Below are 17,645 nucleotides of genomic sequence, written 5' to 3'. Positions count from 1 at the left end.
CATTACGATGCGTGATGTTCCAATAATTAGCTGCATATACAGTTCCAATAATGATTCCAATTTTGCTAGAAATTAGTTAAAGAAGCATTATTATATATTATTTACATCATATTCAATTGATGTCCACAGAAATAGTACTAAAAAAGGAAAGATTGCAGTTTGCTGGGCAATGTGACATTCACATATATATATTGTCTACATTTCATACCGGTACTGTTTTTTCATCACAATATATCAACAATGCGACCCAAAATTCATTTGGAAACCTCAAATGCAACATTGCTTGACCTACAGTCTCAAAATTGCATACGACGCGGGTTTTGGGTTGTGTGGACCGCGCATTATATATACAAGGAAGACCAGTATAGTTTCAATAGCTGGACAAATACATCACTAAATTTAACTCACGAAAGGCATTGTACTACCTGAGCACACTAAAAGCCCCAGACCAATCGCGCTAACAGCAATGATGATAACAACTGCCCAACCCAAACTTTGCTGAACAAGTCTCACGGCGTAAGCAACGAACGATAAACCGGAGACTGCATCACAGACTCACAGTCTTCGGTGCGTATTGAAACGATTCGAGACACCTAGCGTCAACACCGCAACTACGAAAGATTCTATCCCGTATCCAACAAGGTGCCCAGTGCCCACGATGTGCTGCAGCGTCATTAATCATCGCCAAATTCTTCATATATTGGAACCAAAGTTTAGATTCCTCAAACTTGAACCGGTATATTTTTCTTCGAATCCGAGAGGCATAAATGGCCAGGGGCGTGGTGCTTAGAAAATGAATTTCAGGTGATGATAGGTAGCAGAGATGAGCGGATTTGGAATTTCCATGTCCTAATCCAATCCAAATCCGAATCTTCGAATCCAAATCCAAATCCATAGCTTTTTCATATTCAAGTCCATGTCCAATCCTAATCCGATTCCAACTGGAAATTCAAAAAAAATGCTAATTTATGCAAGGGAGGGATTGGAAAATTTTCTTTCACAACCAGCGATTGCCTTGATTCAAGATAACCTAGTAACCATAAGCACATTTATAACTGATCTGAGTAAAGTTTGTCGCCATTCACCACACGACATATCAATCTCCCAGAAAATAGGTAAATTCAATCCAAATCCTAATCCGTTCAGAAAAAAATCTCTAATCCTAATCCAATCCAAATCCGACAAAATTTCACAAATCCGGTTTTTTCAAATCCTAATCCTAATCCATGCTCATCTCTGACAGGTAGGCATGATGAGCATGAGCATTATAAAGGTCATCTTCGGAAGATGACAAGTGAGGCATTTAATGATATACGTAGACCCCACGGCGCGATGGCGACGAATGGCAGTTCCCCGATCTCAAACGCCCACTTGACCAATGATGTATTACTTTCTCAAACTCAAGGAATGGATGAAGTCGCTAATATTAATAATTAACCGAAGACATACATCGTTGCTCTGGCTTGAAAAATTTGATAAGTTTGTATTAGAAAGGAAATGCAGATACACATGCATAAAATGGAAGAATTCCCGGACGGCCCGGGTTTGATTACGCGTCGGAGGTTATTCTAGGCTCCTCTTCCCCCACGTCGCTGTTCCTACGGCGTCAAGGAATGAGCAACAAAGAGCTACGGTAGAGGGACTAACATCGAAGAAACAACTGTTCGATCCATCGCATTGTGTCTTGTTCAGATAAAAATATAATCTGACGATTATCACGATCAATTTTGTGTAACAGCTGTTGGATGGGATATGAACACGATTTATGCTGAAGATGATTTATGTATTACTTCTGAAGAGCTTCTTGGAGGTACGGAACAGTAAACTCAATTTCAATAGAAATTACTTGTGTAGAATCTTTGGCCACATCAACTCACCACTCCATCGCGGATAAATATGTTACTGAATTATCTAAAAATGCGATATACCAAGTCATATGGTTGAAACAAATACAAGGCAAGCATAGCCTAAGGAGGGCTATGAAACAAAACTCGCAACTCCTGAATCACGCTGACGATTTCCCAGATAACCTGACGCAATTCCCATATTTTCTACAAGACCTGATCTACCTAGTACCTAAATTCATCTGATATCGAAGTAGAGGTCGTACCTGATTTCACTTTATTACAAGCATTTTGACGTTCTCCAAAAAAAATCAAACACTATTCACACTGCAAATGAAAAAGGCCTTGGGAAAGGAGATCTCGCAGACCAAAAGTGTGCATCTCATACACACGATTCGTCCTCGTCATCAAACTGTGAAATATCATCATCTTAAATTGATATGGAGAACGCGAACGTGGTGTTTCGCCATCTCCCAAAAACCTCCAATGAAGAGACCACGCAACGACTGGTCCATCGAACCTTCGCTACATGGTTAACTCCTGAACACAGTAGATGTATGCAAATAAAGTTTAATGAAGCAAAAGGCAAAGCCCACTCACCATAATTGCATTAACTATATCATTCGCATTATTCTTGAGGGCTTTGACGGCCTTGTTCCGGGATACACTGGCTTGCTGCATAACTAATTCGATGTCCTTGTCTTCGACGCCAGTGTCATCGACCTCCTGCGAGCAAGCATGAACCGACGTTGAATCATAATTGCATAAATAAAAATGTTCTAGAAGACGCGTGGCGCAGATATACCTCATCGTTATCACTTTCCTCCTGCTGAGCCGGAGCGGTGGCGGCAGTCTCTGTTGCAGTCGGGGTCCTGAACCTTTCGGCAGCCGCTTTTTGGGCTTGTTGGGACAAGTCTTCGATCTGAAAATTTTAAGGACGCCCGATTGGGTAGGAAATTCTAGACGCTTTTTGCAACGCAAAACGAGGTGTGTAGGCTAGGGTGGAGTGAAAATGACCTAAAACTTCAATAAAAAGTGACTTCAGGGTATCACCCATATTTTCCAGCCGGCAACCCCCCAATTTCTGCGCATGGGGGGTAAAATGGATCATCTCGGCAACCGCTGGTCGTAGAGTCATGATAAACAGCTCAAAATCTGCGGAAGCATCATGTTTCTATCTGTCATAAGAAGAAAGTTTTCTCTATTGTAAACACAAAATGAGTTATAGCCAAAAAACAATATCTACGCATATTTTTGTTGAAATTCAGCATTTATTCTGACTAATTGTGATCTGTCATCAGTTTTTTTGAATCTAAAAGTAACACACTGACAATACCGAATATTGGGCCCATAATACAAATATATTCACAACACAGTCCTTTTAAAATCGGTTCAAGACATCATAATGAAACACTCACATTTACCGACTTATTGAAAATGCATTTTTGTGTCAAATTTTTTCATCAGTTTACGAGACTCAATTTTTTGGCAATTGAGAGGCCATCTCGTCTTTCAAATCCCGAAACTTGTGCTGATGCTTCTGTTACGAGCTTTACATGTCGTTCCACTGTTTGATTGTGGCATGGATGAAACAAAATCAGAGGCTTCTCGCGGCACTCTTCCAACTCTGCTTCAGTTAAGTGCCCAATCGCTGGAGGAAGTTGTTGATAAGGTTCAATATCAACCAACTCGTGGTATGCCTTTGCTTCCAAGTTCAACTTTGTGACACAGAATAAACGAATAGGACCCCAGTTCAATTGGTTGGAACTGCTATGACTTTCAATGTCCACAATTGAATTTTATTCAGCGGCATGTTTTCGAAACGCAAGCACCTTGGTGGCTTGGTCACACCCTTATTTCGTATGTCTTCATTATCATCTACCGGCATTGCAATCATAATATTTTCGGGGTGTGCGAAATAACCGTTTCTTATCACCACATTCAAAGCAATTTTCCGAATGTTTCGGTCAGAGAAATTCAAAACCTGTTGAATCAAGTTGAAGAAGTTTCTGGATCGATGTGTTATATGTCTGTTTTGCTTGATCTCAAACCAAGTCGGAAAATATACTTCAAGGCAAAAACGAACCAGAATCTCCAGGTTCAAAGGCGGTTCATCAACTGTCACATAATACCGTAAAACTCTGCACTGCATCCTAAAGTTAGCCATCTGGAATGCACAACTGGTCCAACCTCCAAATAGGCCTAAGCAGGATCATCATCAGCATTTCCCTGAATAATTGCCCAGCACATTTATAAGCATATAACTGGTCCTTACTCAAGTCTTTCACAATTTCCGATGGGAGCTTTGGAAAGGCCATAAGTGGTGGCGAGAGCTTTTTGAATTGAGTAACTGGCCAACAAGATACACTTCCACATAGTTTTTTTTTCAATTGGGTGTGACCAAGGTGCTGGCGATTCGAAAACATGCCGCTGAACAAAATTCACTTATGGACATTGAGAGTCATAGCAGTTCCAACCAATTGAACTGGGGTCCTATTTGTTTATTCTGTGTCCCAAAGTTCAACTTGGAAGCAAAGGCATACCACGAGTTGGTTGATATTGAACCTTAACAACAACTTCCTCCAGCGATTGAGCACTTAACTGATGCAGAGTTGGAAGAATGCCGCGAGAAGCCTCTGATTTTGTTTCATCCATGCCACAATCAAACAGTTGAACGACATGTAAAGCTGGTAACAGAAGCATCAGCACAAGTTTCAGGATTTCAAAGACGAGATGGCCTCTCAATTGCCAAAAAATTAAGTCACGTAAACTGATGAAAAAATTTGACACAAAAATGCATTTTCAATAAGTCGTTAAATGTGAGTGTTTATGATGTTTTGAACCGATTTTAAAAGGACTGTGTTGTGAATATATTTGTATTATGGGCCCAATATTCGGTATTGTCAGTGTGTTACTTTTAGATTCAAAAAAACTGATGACAGATCACAATTCGTCAGAATAAATGCTGAATTTCAACAAAAATGTGCATATATATTGTTTTTTGGCTATAACTCATTTTGAGTTCACAATAGAGAAAACTTTCTTCTTAAGACAGATAGAAACATGATGCTTCCGCAGATTTTGAGCTATATATCATGACTCTACGACCAGCGGTTGCCGAGATGAGCCATTCTACCCCCCCACACGCAGAAATTGGGGGGTTGCCGGCTGGAAAATGGGGGCAATACCCTGAAGTCACTTTTTATTGAAGTTTTAGATCATTTGTCAGGATTGAGGAAGCCCTTTTAACGATTTGAAAAAATAAGTCATTTTCACTCCACCCTACTGTGTACCACGACGTATCCAAACACAGGGCACTGGGTAGGTTTCCATTAGGCCAAATTGTTAAATATCTGGTAGGCTACTATTTTCTCACAGCTGGCCGGTAAGTAAAGTAGCTCAAGGGGTCAAACGATAATTGGCCATGAAAATGAATAGAATCATCAACAAATTGTCAGAGAATATAATACACAAATTACCATACGCCAAATCATACCAATCAACTGTTAACAACTGTTAACATCCAGTAATGTGAGTCCAAAGTCCGTACTTCAAAAATTTGTCGAGAACAGCTTGAATATCAGATAAGTCCGACGGGTGCTAAGTGCAGTCACACAAAATCGGTGCGAATGCTCCAGTTTACCAATTTGATATTCACGCAATGAACCGTGGACACGAGGCGCAATTGAAAGACGCATCGCACACAAGCCTATCCTTTTGGATAATCTTAAAGCAAAGTAACACTAACCTTGGCTTCTCCGAACACAACATAAGTGTCCGAGCCTGGATTCTTCATCACTTCCGGATTGTGTATCACAAATAAAATGTTTTTCGACTTCCTTATCGTGACTCGTGTGATACCAGTCAGTGTTTTCAGTCCCATTTTTGAAATGGCCTTGAAATAGCAAGGTATTTCTTGAGCTGTGGACACAGAGAAAAAAACAAGTAACTTGATACCTTCCTCGCCTTTTTCTCGTTACGAGATTGTTTTCCACCAGCACGGGGTTGCTCATCGGCGTCTCCGCCTCCCGCACCTTGACTGATCAAGTTCATCACCTGCAAAACCATAAACGGGCAAACCTTATTTAGCTGTCACGCTAGTGCTAGTCTGTGGACGGGCAGGGATTCGATTAGCACTATATTCTTCGACCCTTGGGTTGTGTTCAGATTGGTCTGGGTCAACTTCGAACAGGAAGTTTCTTCGAAATTACAAAATAATGCAAATTCTCAAACCGTACATCTTGAGGAAAAGACGCCTTTGTTGCAGTTGACGATGTGGTTTTGGGTTCTGAGGACGACCCGGCTGTAGAAGTCGTGACGTTATCGACTAGGTCAGGCATGGAATCATCATCACTGTCGGATTCTGCAAAAAGACTAGAATAGTCCACGGCCGGGCCAAACTGAGCTAAGAGCTTTAAATTTGGTTTCAAAATATTTTATCAAGACGTAGTGGTTGTTTCACGCTTTGGATTAGTTCTCATCGTTTCTAGAGGTGTCAGTTAACTTCCTCATCAGCGTTACAAAACACCTATGTCAAGTGAAATGGACAGACAAAACAAGGCACAAGTTAAAAACACAATGCATACATTCTGCAAGTCAGACCAAGGTCTCCAGCAGGTAACAAGCATACTTACTTTACTGTTTTAAATATTCTTAGGAGTTTGAGAAGCTTACCTTCAGCACCTTCAGTCTTTTTGTCTGCAAAAGTAAAATCATCTGTCAGAACAGCATTTGTAATTGAGCTACCGTTATGGCACGAGCCTGGAGGTAATGGAACTGAAGCTCAGAAAGTTACATGACAGAAATGAGAGGGCAAAGGTAAGATGTGAGGTATGAAGATTGGCCGACGACACATGACGAGTGTTGACAAAATAGAAATACACAAAACCTTGTTGACTTCATACCATGATTAATGAGTGCTATAAACCTATTGAAAAGACGTCCATGAATGTGCACGAGCCATGAGAATGAACGCCGGTGTCTCACCACTGACTGCAACTGGAGATAGTAATTTTTCTGGGCCACTGTCGCGTGGAACGGTCGCATTTTCAGAACTTCTTAATACCGTAGTGTCTTCAACGTCAACTCGCTGCTTTTCTAAGGTTTTCTTGTCAAATGCTCCAGTCCCAGGATCATCAAGTTCGCTTTCCACCAATCCAACTACCTTGTCGTCAGCTGTCGCAGGCGGCATAGTGGCTTCTGGAATGACACGCCGAAGCGAAAGGTCCTCTAGGGACTGCGCATCATCTACCGTCGGGACCTCTGCTACAGCACTAGGTGGCGTCATGGCAGCCCTATCGAGAAGATGCTGCCTGGAGTAGCTCGGCATCGACGAAAAGAAATGCCGTTCTCCAATCAACTCATCATCAAAGTAAGAGTTCAACTGATCCAACTCCATAGCAATATCACTAGACTCCGACGATTCACTTCCATTCTGTGCACACTGCTCGCCACACACGCGTGAACTTGGCTCTTCCTCTCGGTAAGACACACTGTTGACATTTGTAAAATGCTCTTTCACCAAATTCTGCATTGATCTGACATCGGACACTGAGGCACCAGAGACATCAACCTGGGGAATTGTACCGATATACCCAGAAGTGATATAGTTTTGTGAAATTTCCCCAAATGAATTTGAAGTTGATATATTTTCCTCCCTAGAGTCATGTTGCTCAGGACTTTTCAAAGACACATCATTGTGCAACATGTTGGAAGTAACACAAGTTATGTTCTGGATCTCTGTATCATGCCCATTTTTGTACGATAAAGTAGGAGAGGTCGGAGAAGAGTTCTGCCAATCTATAGTGTTGGTTTCTGAGCTGTTGAAGTCAACAAAACTACTATTATGATTGCCGGTATTCAAAGTTGAAGGAAGCAAGTAGCTCTTTGGAGGATTTTCCATGGCATTGTCTTCCAGGTATGTCACTTGCTGCAACTCTTCCAAGGAATCGGTGCAAATTGAGGATGAATCAGAATAGGCTTTAGATTCAACTTCGGATTTTGGCAATATTTGGTCACAAACTGTCTCATCGTGACATGTTGGCTTAATTGCATTGTCTGTACCCGGCCTTCCAGACTGACTAACAACTTCGCGGTGAACATGATCACTGCCAAAAGTGTAGTTAGTGGAATTCAACAGAAGAGTAGGAAAGCAGTGACTGAAATTGTTTGCACACGACTGGTTAGAGGCACTTGCACACAGGCCGTTCAAACGAGCATTGCTGTGTTCATTATCACCACACCACGCAGAATCCTCTTGTTGATCGAGCCTTGCGCCGGATAGTTTGGCTTTACAGCTATCACTTAACGAACATACAGTTGCAGAACAGAAGTCTATATTGAACTGCGACCTGTCGCTGTGACAGCCTTGGGTTGCAGTGGCGGATGGTGCTGTGCAGGTTGAATCGAATGCTGGATGAGCACTTACTGTTACTTTTTGAGAGCACGGGGAAGAAAGAGGGCAAGAAGAGTATGATTCAATTAGAGTTGAGGAGGAAGGGAAGCAAGAGTGCAATGCTAAAAATGAATACATTTTTACAGGCTTCGACAGTACAGCAACAAGACTGAAACACATATGACAATGTATGCATTGCAATTATTATGGAAGGAAAGCATGTGATTTTCCAATGCCAGGAAATCCTCAACACATATGTAAAAAATTACAAGGTGTTAAGGTGCTTCAAATAGAGTTCTATAGATCTTGAAATGAGGACTTTAAAATGAATGAATGAACTATAAGCATAGCATACAAAGGAAAATATGACTATATAAAAAATTAGGTGAAGCTGGGTATTGACGTGACATTAATTTTCTGTTATTCAAATAATGAATCAAACGGGAATACAGGAGTCACAATTTGCACTTCAACACAGAATTCAAAATTGAAATCGTCAAAAGCTGATCAACAGACAAAAATCAGTACTGAAGGACATTGAAACAAGCTGTTTTCTGAACAATATAACTTCACTGACAAAGCAGATTGGGTTATCCAATTGATGCAAGTGTAATGATCAGCAGACTTCGAGATGAAATGGGTATCTTATAGCTGGCGACCAAGGCTTAAAATTTGAAAGAGTAGTACAACCTGTATGGAATCGGTGTCCTGTGCTCACACTATATTTCATTTACTAATTATGTTTTATTAAATTACTTCAACTTGGAGAATCATCGCTGCTCGGCTGCTATATCAAGCAAAACGTACCAAGATTCCAGTAGGGGCACGGTATACCAGAGTTGGAACAATATAATTGGTGGGCCAAGATAGTTTCCAGTGTCACACAATGTATGCAGTGAGTAGAATCTTTGGTGTGCAGTGAGTTGAATCTTTGGTGTGCACGTGACACCGGTTCCATATTGGATAAACACCGGTATGGAATCTCCGTGCTTTTTTTTGAAATAAATCCTGCCTGATAGGAGCTTTTTTCGTGTGACAGAGTCAACTTTGCGGCGTGACAAGCAAGGTTACTGATTTCAAATGACTGTGTTAAGCCTGTGACAAGGGATCAGATGCTAATGGTTAGCAACTAGCAAGGTGCAAGTACTTTACCAACAGAGAGTATAATCAACAGATCCCGTCTTGAGAACTAGGTCAAAACATTATATACCACATACTAACTGGAATATAGCATTTGGGGTGGCTGAGAATATTGACTTTTTTCGAATTTTTTTTTCAATTTAAAAAAAAATAAAATCAACGACCCATGACGGCGTGCAACTGGCGACCAAGTCGGCGTGATCCTGCGTGCCATGGACACTGGACACCGATTCCATACTGGGATAAACACAAATATTATGACTTGCTATTTCGTTCACTTTTCAGAGATGGTCGTAAATGTTTTAGTTAGCAATCCATTTGGAGGCTAGGTAGCAGGCCACAAATTACCATTTCAAGTATACTGGCACAAACAATATGTAAACAGACGACCTTTATTTTTACAGCATCAGCTTTGTAATTGCAATCAACTGTCTGACCATTTTCAGTCCGGGCTGATTTTCACATTTTTACTTGAAAGGTGGATGGATCAGTATAGTAAATAAAAAATATATCATACACTATACATGATAATCAATTTTCATTGATAGGGAGGGTAACCAGCTATAGGATTACCAATAGGCAATAACAGCAAGAACCGAAACAAGAATTAAATGGAAGAGAGATAAAGTAAATAGAAGTCAGTCACCTTCATAAGATACGATGGGTTTTCGAGAAGGAAAGCCACGGATTTCAGTTGCTATATCGTGTAAAGAATTCAGTAGTGATAGGGAGACACTCGAGGTAAATTCCAAATAGTCTCATTCTTACTTGTAACTGGCACCTCATCATCATCCAATTCTGTGATTGTGGCGCTCTTGGTAATATCATCTTGAGGAGACTGCAAGGAATAACATCAATTAATCAAAGGGAACGAACTTGGTGCGAATTCTAATACTTACTGCAACTTTTGCCATATTTAGGGATATCTGAATCTGACTGGGCAGCAGCAAAATTTAGCGAAATATACACTATGAAAGAGATTCCGTTACTAACTTGTTTAAAGTTGAGGTGAACATAAAATCCTTCAAACAACTAAAGCATCTTAGTATATATTTACTACAAATGAATATTGCGAGAAAACATCCGCGTCATAGAGGATTATCGAAGATATAAAATTCTCAATTCAACGCCCAAGTCCATATTATTCGCGGTTTGCACGCGACTTCACAACCGACGGAATTCTGTATTTCACGCTTGACCGACCAAGCATTATGGCCGTTTTTACATTCTTCTTGACTTGAGCCGAGAATAATAATCTATACATGAGCAATGTGAGCGTGAGCATTGAGCAGTGACTCAGATTAGCGGATTCTCAAATATTGGTATCCAAATCCTCCTGGCTCCGGTTGGCTATCCTGCAAACCCAGTAAAATCCTGATATTTCTGATATCGAATACTGAATACTGAATACTGATACTAAATAAATACAGTCCATCCTCGAGATTACCGGACCACGACTGACCTATCGATCTCGCTTCCCATGACATGCCGCCCTATTTCTTGTCGCTTCCTTTTTCTATACTATCTTCTTTACTTTCATTCAGTGTGCATGCCTCCTCTTTACATCGCCTAGGCCAAGGTGGGTGTCCGATTCCATAGACAACTCCTAGTCGCTTCGACTTCTTCCTTTCTTTTCATTGTATCGCATTTTTTGTGGTGTAGTGAACTGATAAAATTGCTAATAAACCAATGAAGATGATGATGATAACGAATACTGTGTATGTGCATGTGCAATTTGTGCATGCATATTAATGTACCACCCACTAAGCTACCGCCATCATTGCCGTCTGTTTTACGTATTTTCGTTGGATGAAAATAAAGACTCTCTCTCTCTCTCTCTTCGCAGCAAAAATCATGCCGAAGCCCGGATCTAGTTCAGCTACGCTAAAAATCAACGACATGGCTATACCACATGTATACGAATTAATGATCTGATGGATTATCCCAAGAGAGCCGAACATAGGCAACTAAGAAATTGATGATGCCCCCGTCAAGAATTCAGCCTGGAGCCAATTATTATCATCACATAAAATTCGGTCATGCGGTAGAAGGCAGCGTGGTTTCATGCCAACAGAAAATGTCAGCAGATGATCTGACCACTGACTAACTGTCCTGAACTTCTTTCCCGATGTTGATGTCTGCTTTGAAAATGATATTTCATTTGTGTACAGCAAGACAAGCGCTCTTCCGTAGATGCAATGAATCTGTCTAGACAATAAGTGGCTATGGAGGTAGAGGAAAATATATAGGCATAAGAGTCTCGGCAGTTATTGAACTTGATAAGGTTAACATGCATTTTTCTTCAACTATTTCTTATGCTCTGGGTATCGAATGCACAAAAATTAATAAATTGCACTTCTTTCCAAGTTTATTTGTAAATTCAATGAATCAAAGAATATCATAAGTTCATCAGAATATTACGGAGTCAATGCAAAAGAAACAATGTTCGTCGTCTTTAGAGGATGTTTCTGAGTTGGTTGAACCAATACACAGAGGGGGTCAGCAACGAAGTACTATTTTACCTTAGTACTAGCGTCATTATGAGTTTAGGCTACTTCCACTTCTACTTGACACTTTTTAGGTAGTACTTTTTTGTCAGGTTTGGGATTTTGTCAACTAGAAAGTAGCTTTGGCGCATGATTGCATCCCCTTCAAGCGTGAATTTGTCATAACAACTGGGCAAAATAGCCCCAGTTACCACGGTAACTAAATTAATTTTTGAAAATTGCACCTATTTGCGGTGTCATCACCCTTTTGCGTTGATCAAGAATATGCAACATGCAATGTTTACAATGTTTAATTTCTAAAACTAAATGAACCTCAACCAAATCTACTTCATGTAACGAATTTCTTGACTAATTTTGAGAAATTCATTTCTACTTCCACTTGAAGTACTTTGGAGTACTTCTGATACTCTTCAAATCCTTAATCCAATCGAAGTTACATTATGGCATCCTCTGTTGGGGGGCTGCCAGTAAAACTGCACTCAAGCCACTGCAGAAACTACAGCACAAAGTACTCCGAATCATAGCTAGGGCCCCAAAGGGACCTGGCTGCCCATCCAATAAGTCGCTGCTGAAGAGATTCGGCGTCCTAAACATAGAAGATATGCGGAAACTAGAAATCGCCAAGTTCATGTATCAGTTTCACTGCGGTCGTTGCCCCGAATATTTCAATGACTTCTTTACCTCTGAATCAAAAGCGCACAAGTACAACACACGCGCGTCCACGTCGTCCAAATATCATATGATCGACCGAAAAGATCATCGCTCCATCAAATATGCCGGACCTGATGTATGGAACAGTATCCCGCCGGCCATCCGACAGTCGGCGAGCATGTCCACATTCAAGTCGAAATACAAGCAATTACTACTAAATAAATACAGTCCATCCTCAAGATTACCGGACCACGACTGACCTATCGATCTCGCTTCCCATGACATGCCGCCCTATTTCTTGTCGCATTCTTTTTCTATACTATCTTCTTTACCTTCATTCAGTGTGCATGCCTCCTCTTTACATCGCCTAGGCCAAGGTGGGTGTCAGATTCCATAGACAACCTAGTCGCTTCGACATCTTCCTTTCTTTCATTGTATCGCATTTTTGTGGTGTATTGAACTGATAAAATTGCTAATAAACCAATGATGATGATGATGATGATGATGGACATGTCCTGGAAGTAATTAGTAGGGATGGTGTGAACCTCTGAAAGGTTCAGGTTCGTGTGAACGCGAACCTTTTTGAAAGGTTCTGTGTGAACACGAACGTGAACCTCGTGACGTCACGTGACGTCATATTGCTAATTCCAACCCTATCTTCCAATGAAGTGATAGCCTATATTAATGTACACGATACCTAGCGAAGACTCGGTCCACATAATGCCACAATGCTGAAGTACATATTGGCGTTTTAAACGTCGCTAAATGTATCAACCGCGGTAATCAAAGGATATAATAATTGCATAAAATCAATACATTCCGTCGCTTTGCCAACAATTTCGACGAGAACTTACCAAGGAATATAAGCTTACGCCTGAACGGTCTTAGCCAGACCGGACAATGTGTTCGGAGTCTGAGTATTGCTACATTTATATTGAGCAGAGTGTACAACGGGTCTCTATACTCGCTACCGATACCACAAACAACAACAAGTTATGCAGCAGTAGCAAGCACCTTAATCGCACGGATTTGGTTTTAATGATACAGTAAAGATATGAAGTCAAGATTAACTCCGTACGCCCGTTCGATTTTTTACATCAGAAGACGATATCAATGTCATTGATTGGTTGAAAAAGCATCATCACGTATATATCGCTCGTGATGTTGTGTGATTGCGGGTGAAGCTCACAGCAGAGAGTCACTAAATATTCACAAACGGAAAGCTGGTTTTTCCGAGAAAATTTTTGCAACAAAGCAAGTAAAACTTTTAAGGTTGTCGGGGTGCATGCTGCATGCTCGTTTAGCATTGATTTTTTATGCTGCCAGCACCATGCATGGAGTGGCCCGCAGTTGAAATGCAATAAATTTGAGCCAAAGATCTTATAATGGAGTGAAAATTACAATTTACCAAAAGGTTCACAGTGCAGAACCTACCAAGGTTCTGTTGTGAACGCGAACCTCTAAATTTTCGAGGTTCACACGCAGAACGCGAACGTGAACCTCAGGTTCACACCACCCCTAGTAATTAGTGCTACTTGTACTGGAGTATAAATTAAGGCATTACTTCTACTCGGTTCCCAACAATGACTACGTTGACCACTTCTGGGTAAAGGATGACCGATCTTGTCACTGTGTTTGAGCTGCTCTAAGAGTTATTTAATAGTTACTTCCCTTAGTTCGCTAAATAGCGCACATATGTGACATCAACTATCAAAATCGCGTGTGATTTGCCAAATCCACTTCAATCAGAGTTGCGAAGTAGTGCTAATAAGATCGGCATTGTATAAGGCAACAATAAAGTGCACTGCTTTGCTTAGTCTTGATGGCAGGTTCTCCCAAAAGATACTTCCTATGTGTTCAGCGACATTTGTTTTATAGCAGCACGCCAGCACCCAAACCAGCATACAGTATATCCTGATCCTTGCGGGTCCCGGCTGCTTCAGTCATATCTTCCATCCAAAATCAGGCTCCACGTCCACAACAGACAAATAGTACTGCTTGAACTAACAAATACTCTTACCAGAATATAAACCAATCGCTTTACTTCAAATGCATAAATTTAAGTACATATGATCAGAGTTGATGAGTACCGTGTAATACGACTACGTAACCGATGGATTTCTGCGTAATTCTGACGATATCATTCTATAAATGCTTTGTACATGATTGACATCTAGCATAGGTGAATCTCTGATGACTTCTACAACAAATTTCCGAAACGTTTACAACCAGAAATCAACAGTACACTATGCGATATTTAGCACTGAAGCAGGTGCGCGAGAAAGTAGCTTATTGCTAACCAATTTGTGGTTGCTATGCGGCTCATGTTCCTACTCCGGTCACCACTATCCCATGCCTAGCGTAGTCAAGTGGCTCTAAACGACGGGGAGTCAGTGGATTGACGTCCTGTGGGCTCCCGATTATTACAATTATTTGTGTAATTTAACCCGATTTGAGCATTGATTTCAATGATACGAGTCGCGGTCAAGCAGAATTATATTGTTTCGATACAATCTGCTATTTACCAAAACATGATTTCTATCAATTTGCATTTTCGCTTTTCATTACACTATCTTCTTATACTTTTCATTCAGCGTGCACTGTGCATCGCTGTGCAATGTGCAATTGTGCATGCATGCATCATCTTTATATCGCATAGGTCAAGGTGGGTGTCTGATTCCAAAGACTAGCCTACTCCAAGTCGTTTCGACACCTTCCAATCTTTTCATGGTATCGCATTTGTGGTGTATTGAACTGATAAAAATTGCTAGTAAACCGAGCTGAACTGAACTAAAAATTGAATAAATATACTAAAATATCACCTATTATCCTATGACCTTAATCCACAGTACAAGAGAGAGAGAGAGAGAGAGAGAGAGAGAGAGAGAGAGAGAGAGAGGAGAGAGAGAGGAGAGGAGGAGAGCGAGAGGAGAGAGAGAGAGAGAGAGAGAGAGAGAGAGAGAGAGAGAGAGAGAGAGAGAGAGAGAGAGAGAGAGAGAGAGAGAGAGAGAGAGAAGAGAAGAGAGAGAGAGAAAGAGAGTCTTTACCCGGCGACCCATCGCCCCCTTTTCAAGGTCAACACCGATCATCGCCCCCCAAATTTTGTGTACCGAAACTTGGGGGCATACAAACTGTAATCATCGGCGGGTTGACTAAAAAAAAGGTCAAATTTTCGGCTCGATGTCTAATTTGACACACTTTTGTAACTAAAACTAAATTACCGTGGGTCGACTAAAAAAAAATGGGTCAGCCGTTTTAATGCGTCATCGCCCCCTTATTCGCTATTTTCGCCCCCCGTCGCCCCCCTTTGTCCATTTTCGCCCCCTGTCGCCCCCTTCGTCATTTTCGCCCCCCCTAGACCGCCAAATCGCCTCACGTTGGGAACCACTGCTGCTCTAACACAGTCTGGCTGTAAAAAATGTTACGGTAGTTAAGAAAAGTAAAAAAGAAGAAAAATTAAACGATGGTGGCAAATGATCAATGAAGCTATGTCTGGCGAGATAGGGCAACAGCGATCGTCTATTAACCGTGCCATTGCCCAATATCATCACCAGTTTAGTGCGTATAACTGCGTGTGTGGGGTACATCACTGCGGATAATTATGCTAATCAAAGCTTGCACAACATTTAGCCAAATGGAGTTGGCGTATACTGTGCCGCAAGCTCGGAATTGTTTCTTGACCTAGGTTCAATGTTACAGAAGTTTTGGAAAGACATCATAGTTGGGATGAATGCAAGAGTAATAAGAACCTATTCCCACACTCCAATGCTTGACCCAGTGCTGGTGTTTGACCATAGGTGGTGTCAATGGTCATGGTCATTAACGAAGTGCGCTCACTTATGCGAAGTATTCAAGTAGTTTTCCGCTTTTTGCTTTTTGCGGTACTTAGTCAAGTAAATCGAATATTCCTCATTGCTACTTGTACTTCGTAATATTTTGTGATCTACTTACTTACTTACTTTTCGTTATTTTCAGTTTGTCAAGTAGAAGTGGTTTAATCGTTCAATCAGAAAGATAGCCTGAGGAATTTCAGAGCTGTCGTTTTCACGTAGTACTAACATTTAATTTACATAAAAGCAGGACCGTAACTGCCGCACCCCAAACCCCGCATAAATTATAGAGTATTTTTCAAAAATTATGCAACAACGCGATTTAAAGTTGCCAACTTTCTTCATTATTTAGTAGCCTACTCTTCCCCAAGACAAAATACGCAAGATTTACCGAAATGGACATATCGGCGAGACATTTAAGGTTTTAGGACATGTAACATGCGACTCCAAGAAGTGTGCCAGAACGATCGGCAGTGAGAAACCTGGCCAAAAGGACTGCCCTCTTACGCTGACCGAAAACTCATTATATATGCAAAATACAAATAGGTTTGATTGTCCATAGGCGCCTAAATGACTGGCGCCGAATGTTCATGTCTTGGCAATCTGAACCTCACAAGACAAGTACCATTCCGCAGGGAAAAAATATATGCCAGTGAAGAAATAGCAATTTGATTTTATCATGAATTATCGAAAATTTTCGCGCTGGCTCACTAAACTGTGACCCTTATTTCGTGACAAAAGTGAACAACGTGATGGGGGGGGGGGGTCGGACGGACTCTCAACACAGATGATGGGTAGCGGTAAACAGCTTACAGTCGAGGTGGGTCTGGGGGGCGAGGCCCCCCAGAAGTTCGGTTTATGACCCTATGGTGGGCCCAAGACCAACGTTTCTTTTTTTTTTTTTGGGGGGGGGGGGGGGGGGGGGCTGGCGAAGTGCTGTTACGGCCCTGCATAAAAGCTAAGTAAGCCCATAATTTTCGTCGCGCTTCGCGCATAGTAGATGTGGAGTGACAAATATGTTTTCAAGAAAGTATCGATGAATATGATTTAGTTATCGGGTTGTGTGGCTCCGTTCACACCGCATTGTCGCCCATATGAAATCACAGTGAATATGGCGCATCATAACGTTTGAAACTACCGTTTCCACTTCCACTTACTTACTTGAGTAGATTTAAAGTCAGTCAATTCTACTCCAAGTAGTTTTAGGTTGCTTCTAAAAGTTCTACTTTTACCTGAGTAGCCTTCTTGACTAGTAGTGACTACTTTGACCACCTGTGTC

General features: G+C 41.2%; 1 protein-coding gene across 3 annotated transcripts; it reads right to left on the bottom strand.

Annotated features, from left to right (window-relative positions):
- Window positions 1-2,107: 2,107 nt before the first annotated feature.
- LOC145433440 (nascent polypeptide-associated complex subunit alpha-like) lies at window positions 2,108-10,558 on the bottom strand. 3 transcript variants are annotated; one of them, XM_080310545.1, is made up of 10 exons: window positions 10,278-10,439; window positions 10,147-10,216; window positions 10,025-10,075; window positions 6,519-6,542; window positions 6,083-6,207; window positions 5,802-5,900; window positions 5,593-5,739; window positions 2,650-2,766; window positions 2,445-2,570; window positions 2,108-2,384 (listed from the first exon to the last, which is right to left on the bottom strand). In XM_080310545.1, the coding sequence occupies exons 1-10, from the start codon at window positions 10,290-10,292 to the stop codon at window positions 2,370-2,372; spliced, it is 789 nt and encodes a 262-aa protein (XP_080166671.1). In that variant the 5' UTR covers window positions 10,293-10,439; the 3' UTR covers window positions 2,108-2,369. The 3 variants fall into 3 exon arrangements, with proteins under 3 accessions (XP_080166671.1, XP_080166672.1, XP_080166670.1); XM_080310546.1 differs by lacking the exon at window positions 10,025-10,075; XM_080310544.1 differs by lacking the exons at window positions 2,108-2,384; window positions 2,445-2,570; window positions 2,650-2,766; ... (2 more) ...; window positions 6,083-6,207; window positions 6,519-6,542 and adding an exon at window positions 6,690-8,360 and having other exon boundaries at window positions 10,278-10,558.
- Window positions 10,559-17,645: the final 7,087 nt, after the last annotated feature.

Source organism: Botryllus schlosseri, chromosome 2 (assembly GCF_051294905.1).
Source record: "Botryllus schlosseri isolate E-star chromosome 2, Bs_hap1, whole genome shotgun sequence".
In the NCBI taxonomy this organism is placed as follows: Eukaryota; Metazoa; Chordata; class Ascidiacea; order Stolidobranchia; family Styelidae; genus Botryllus; species Botryllus schlosseri.
This window is presented reverse-complemented; position numbering and strand designations above follow the sequence as displayed.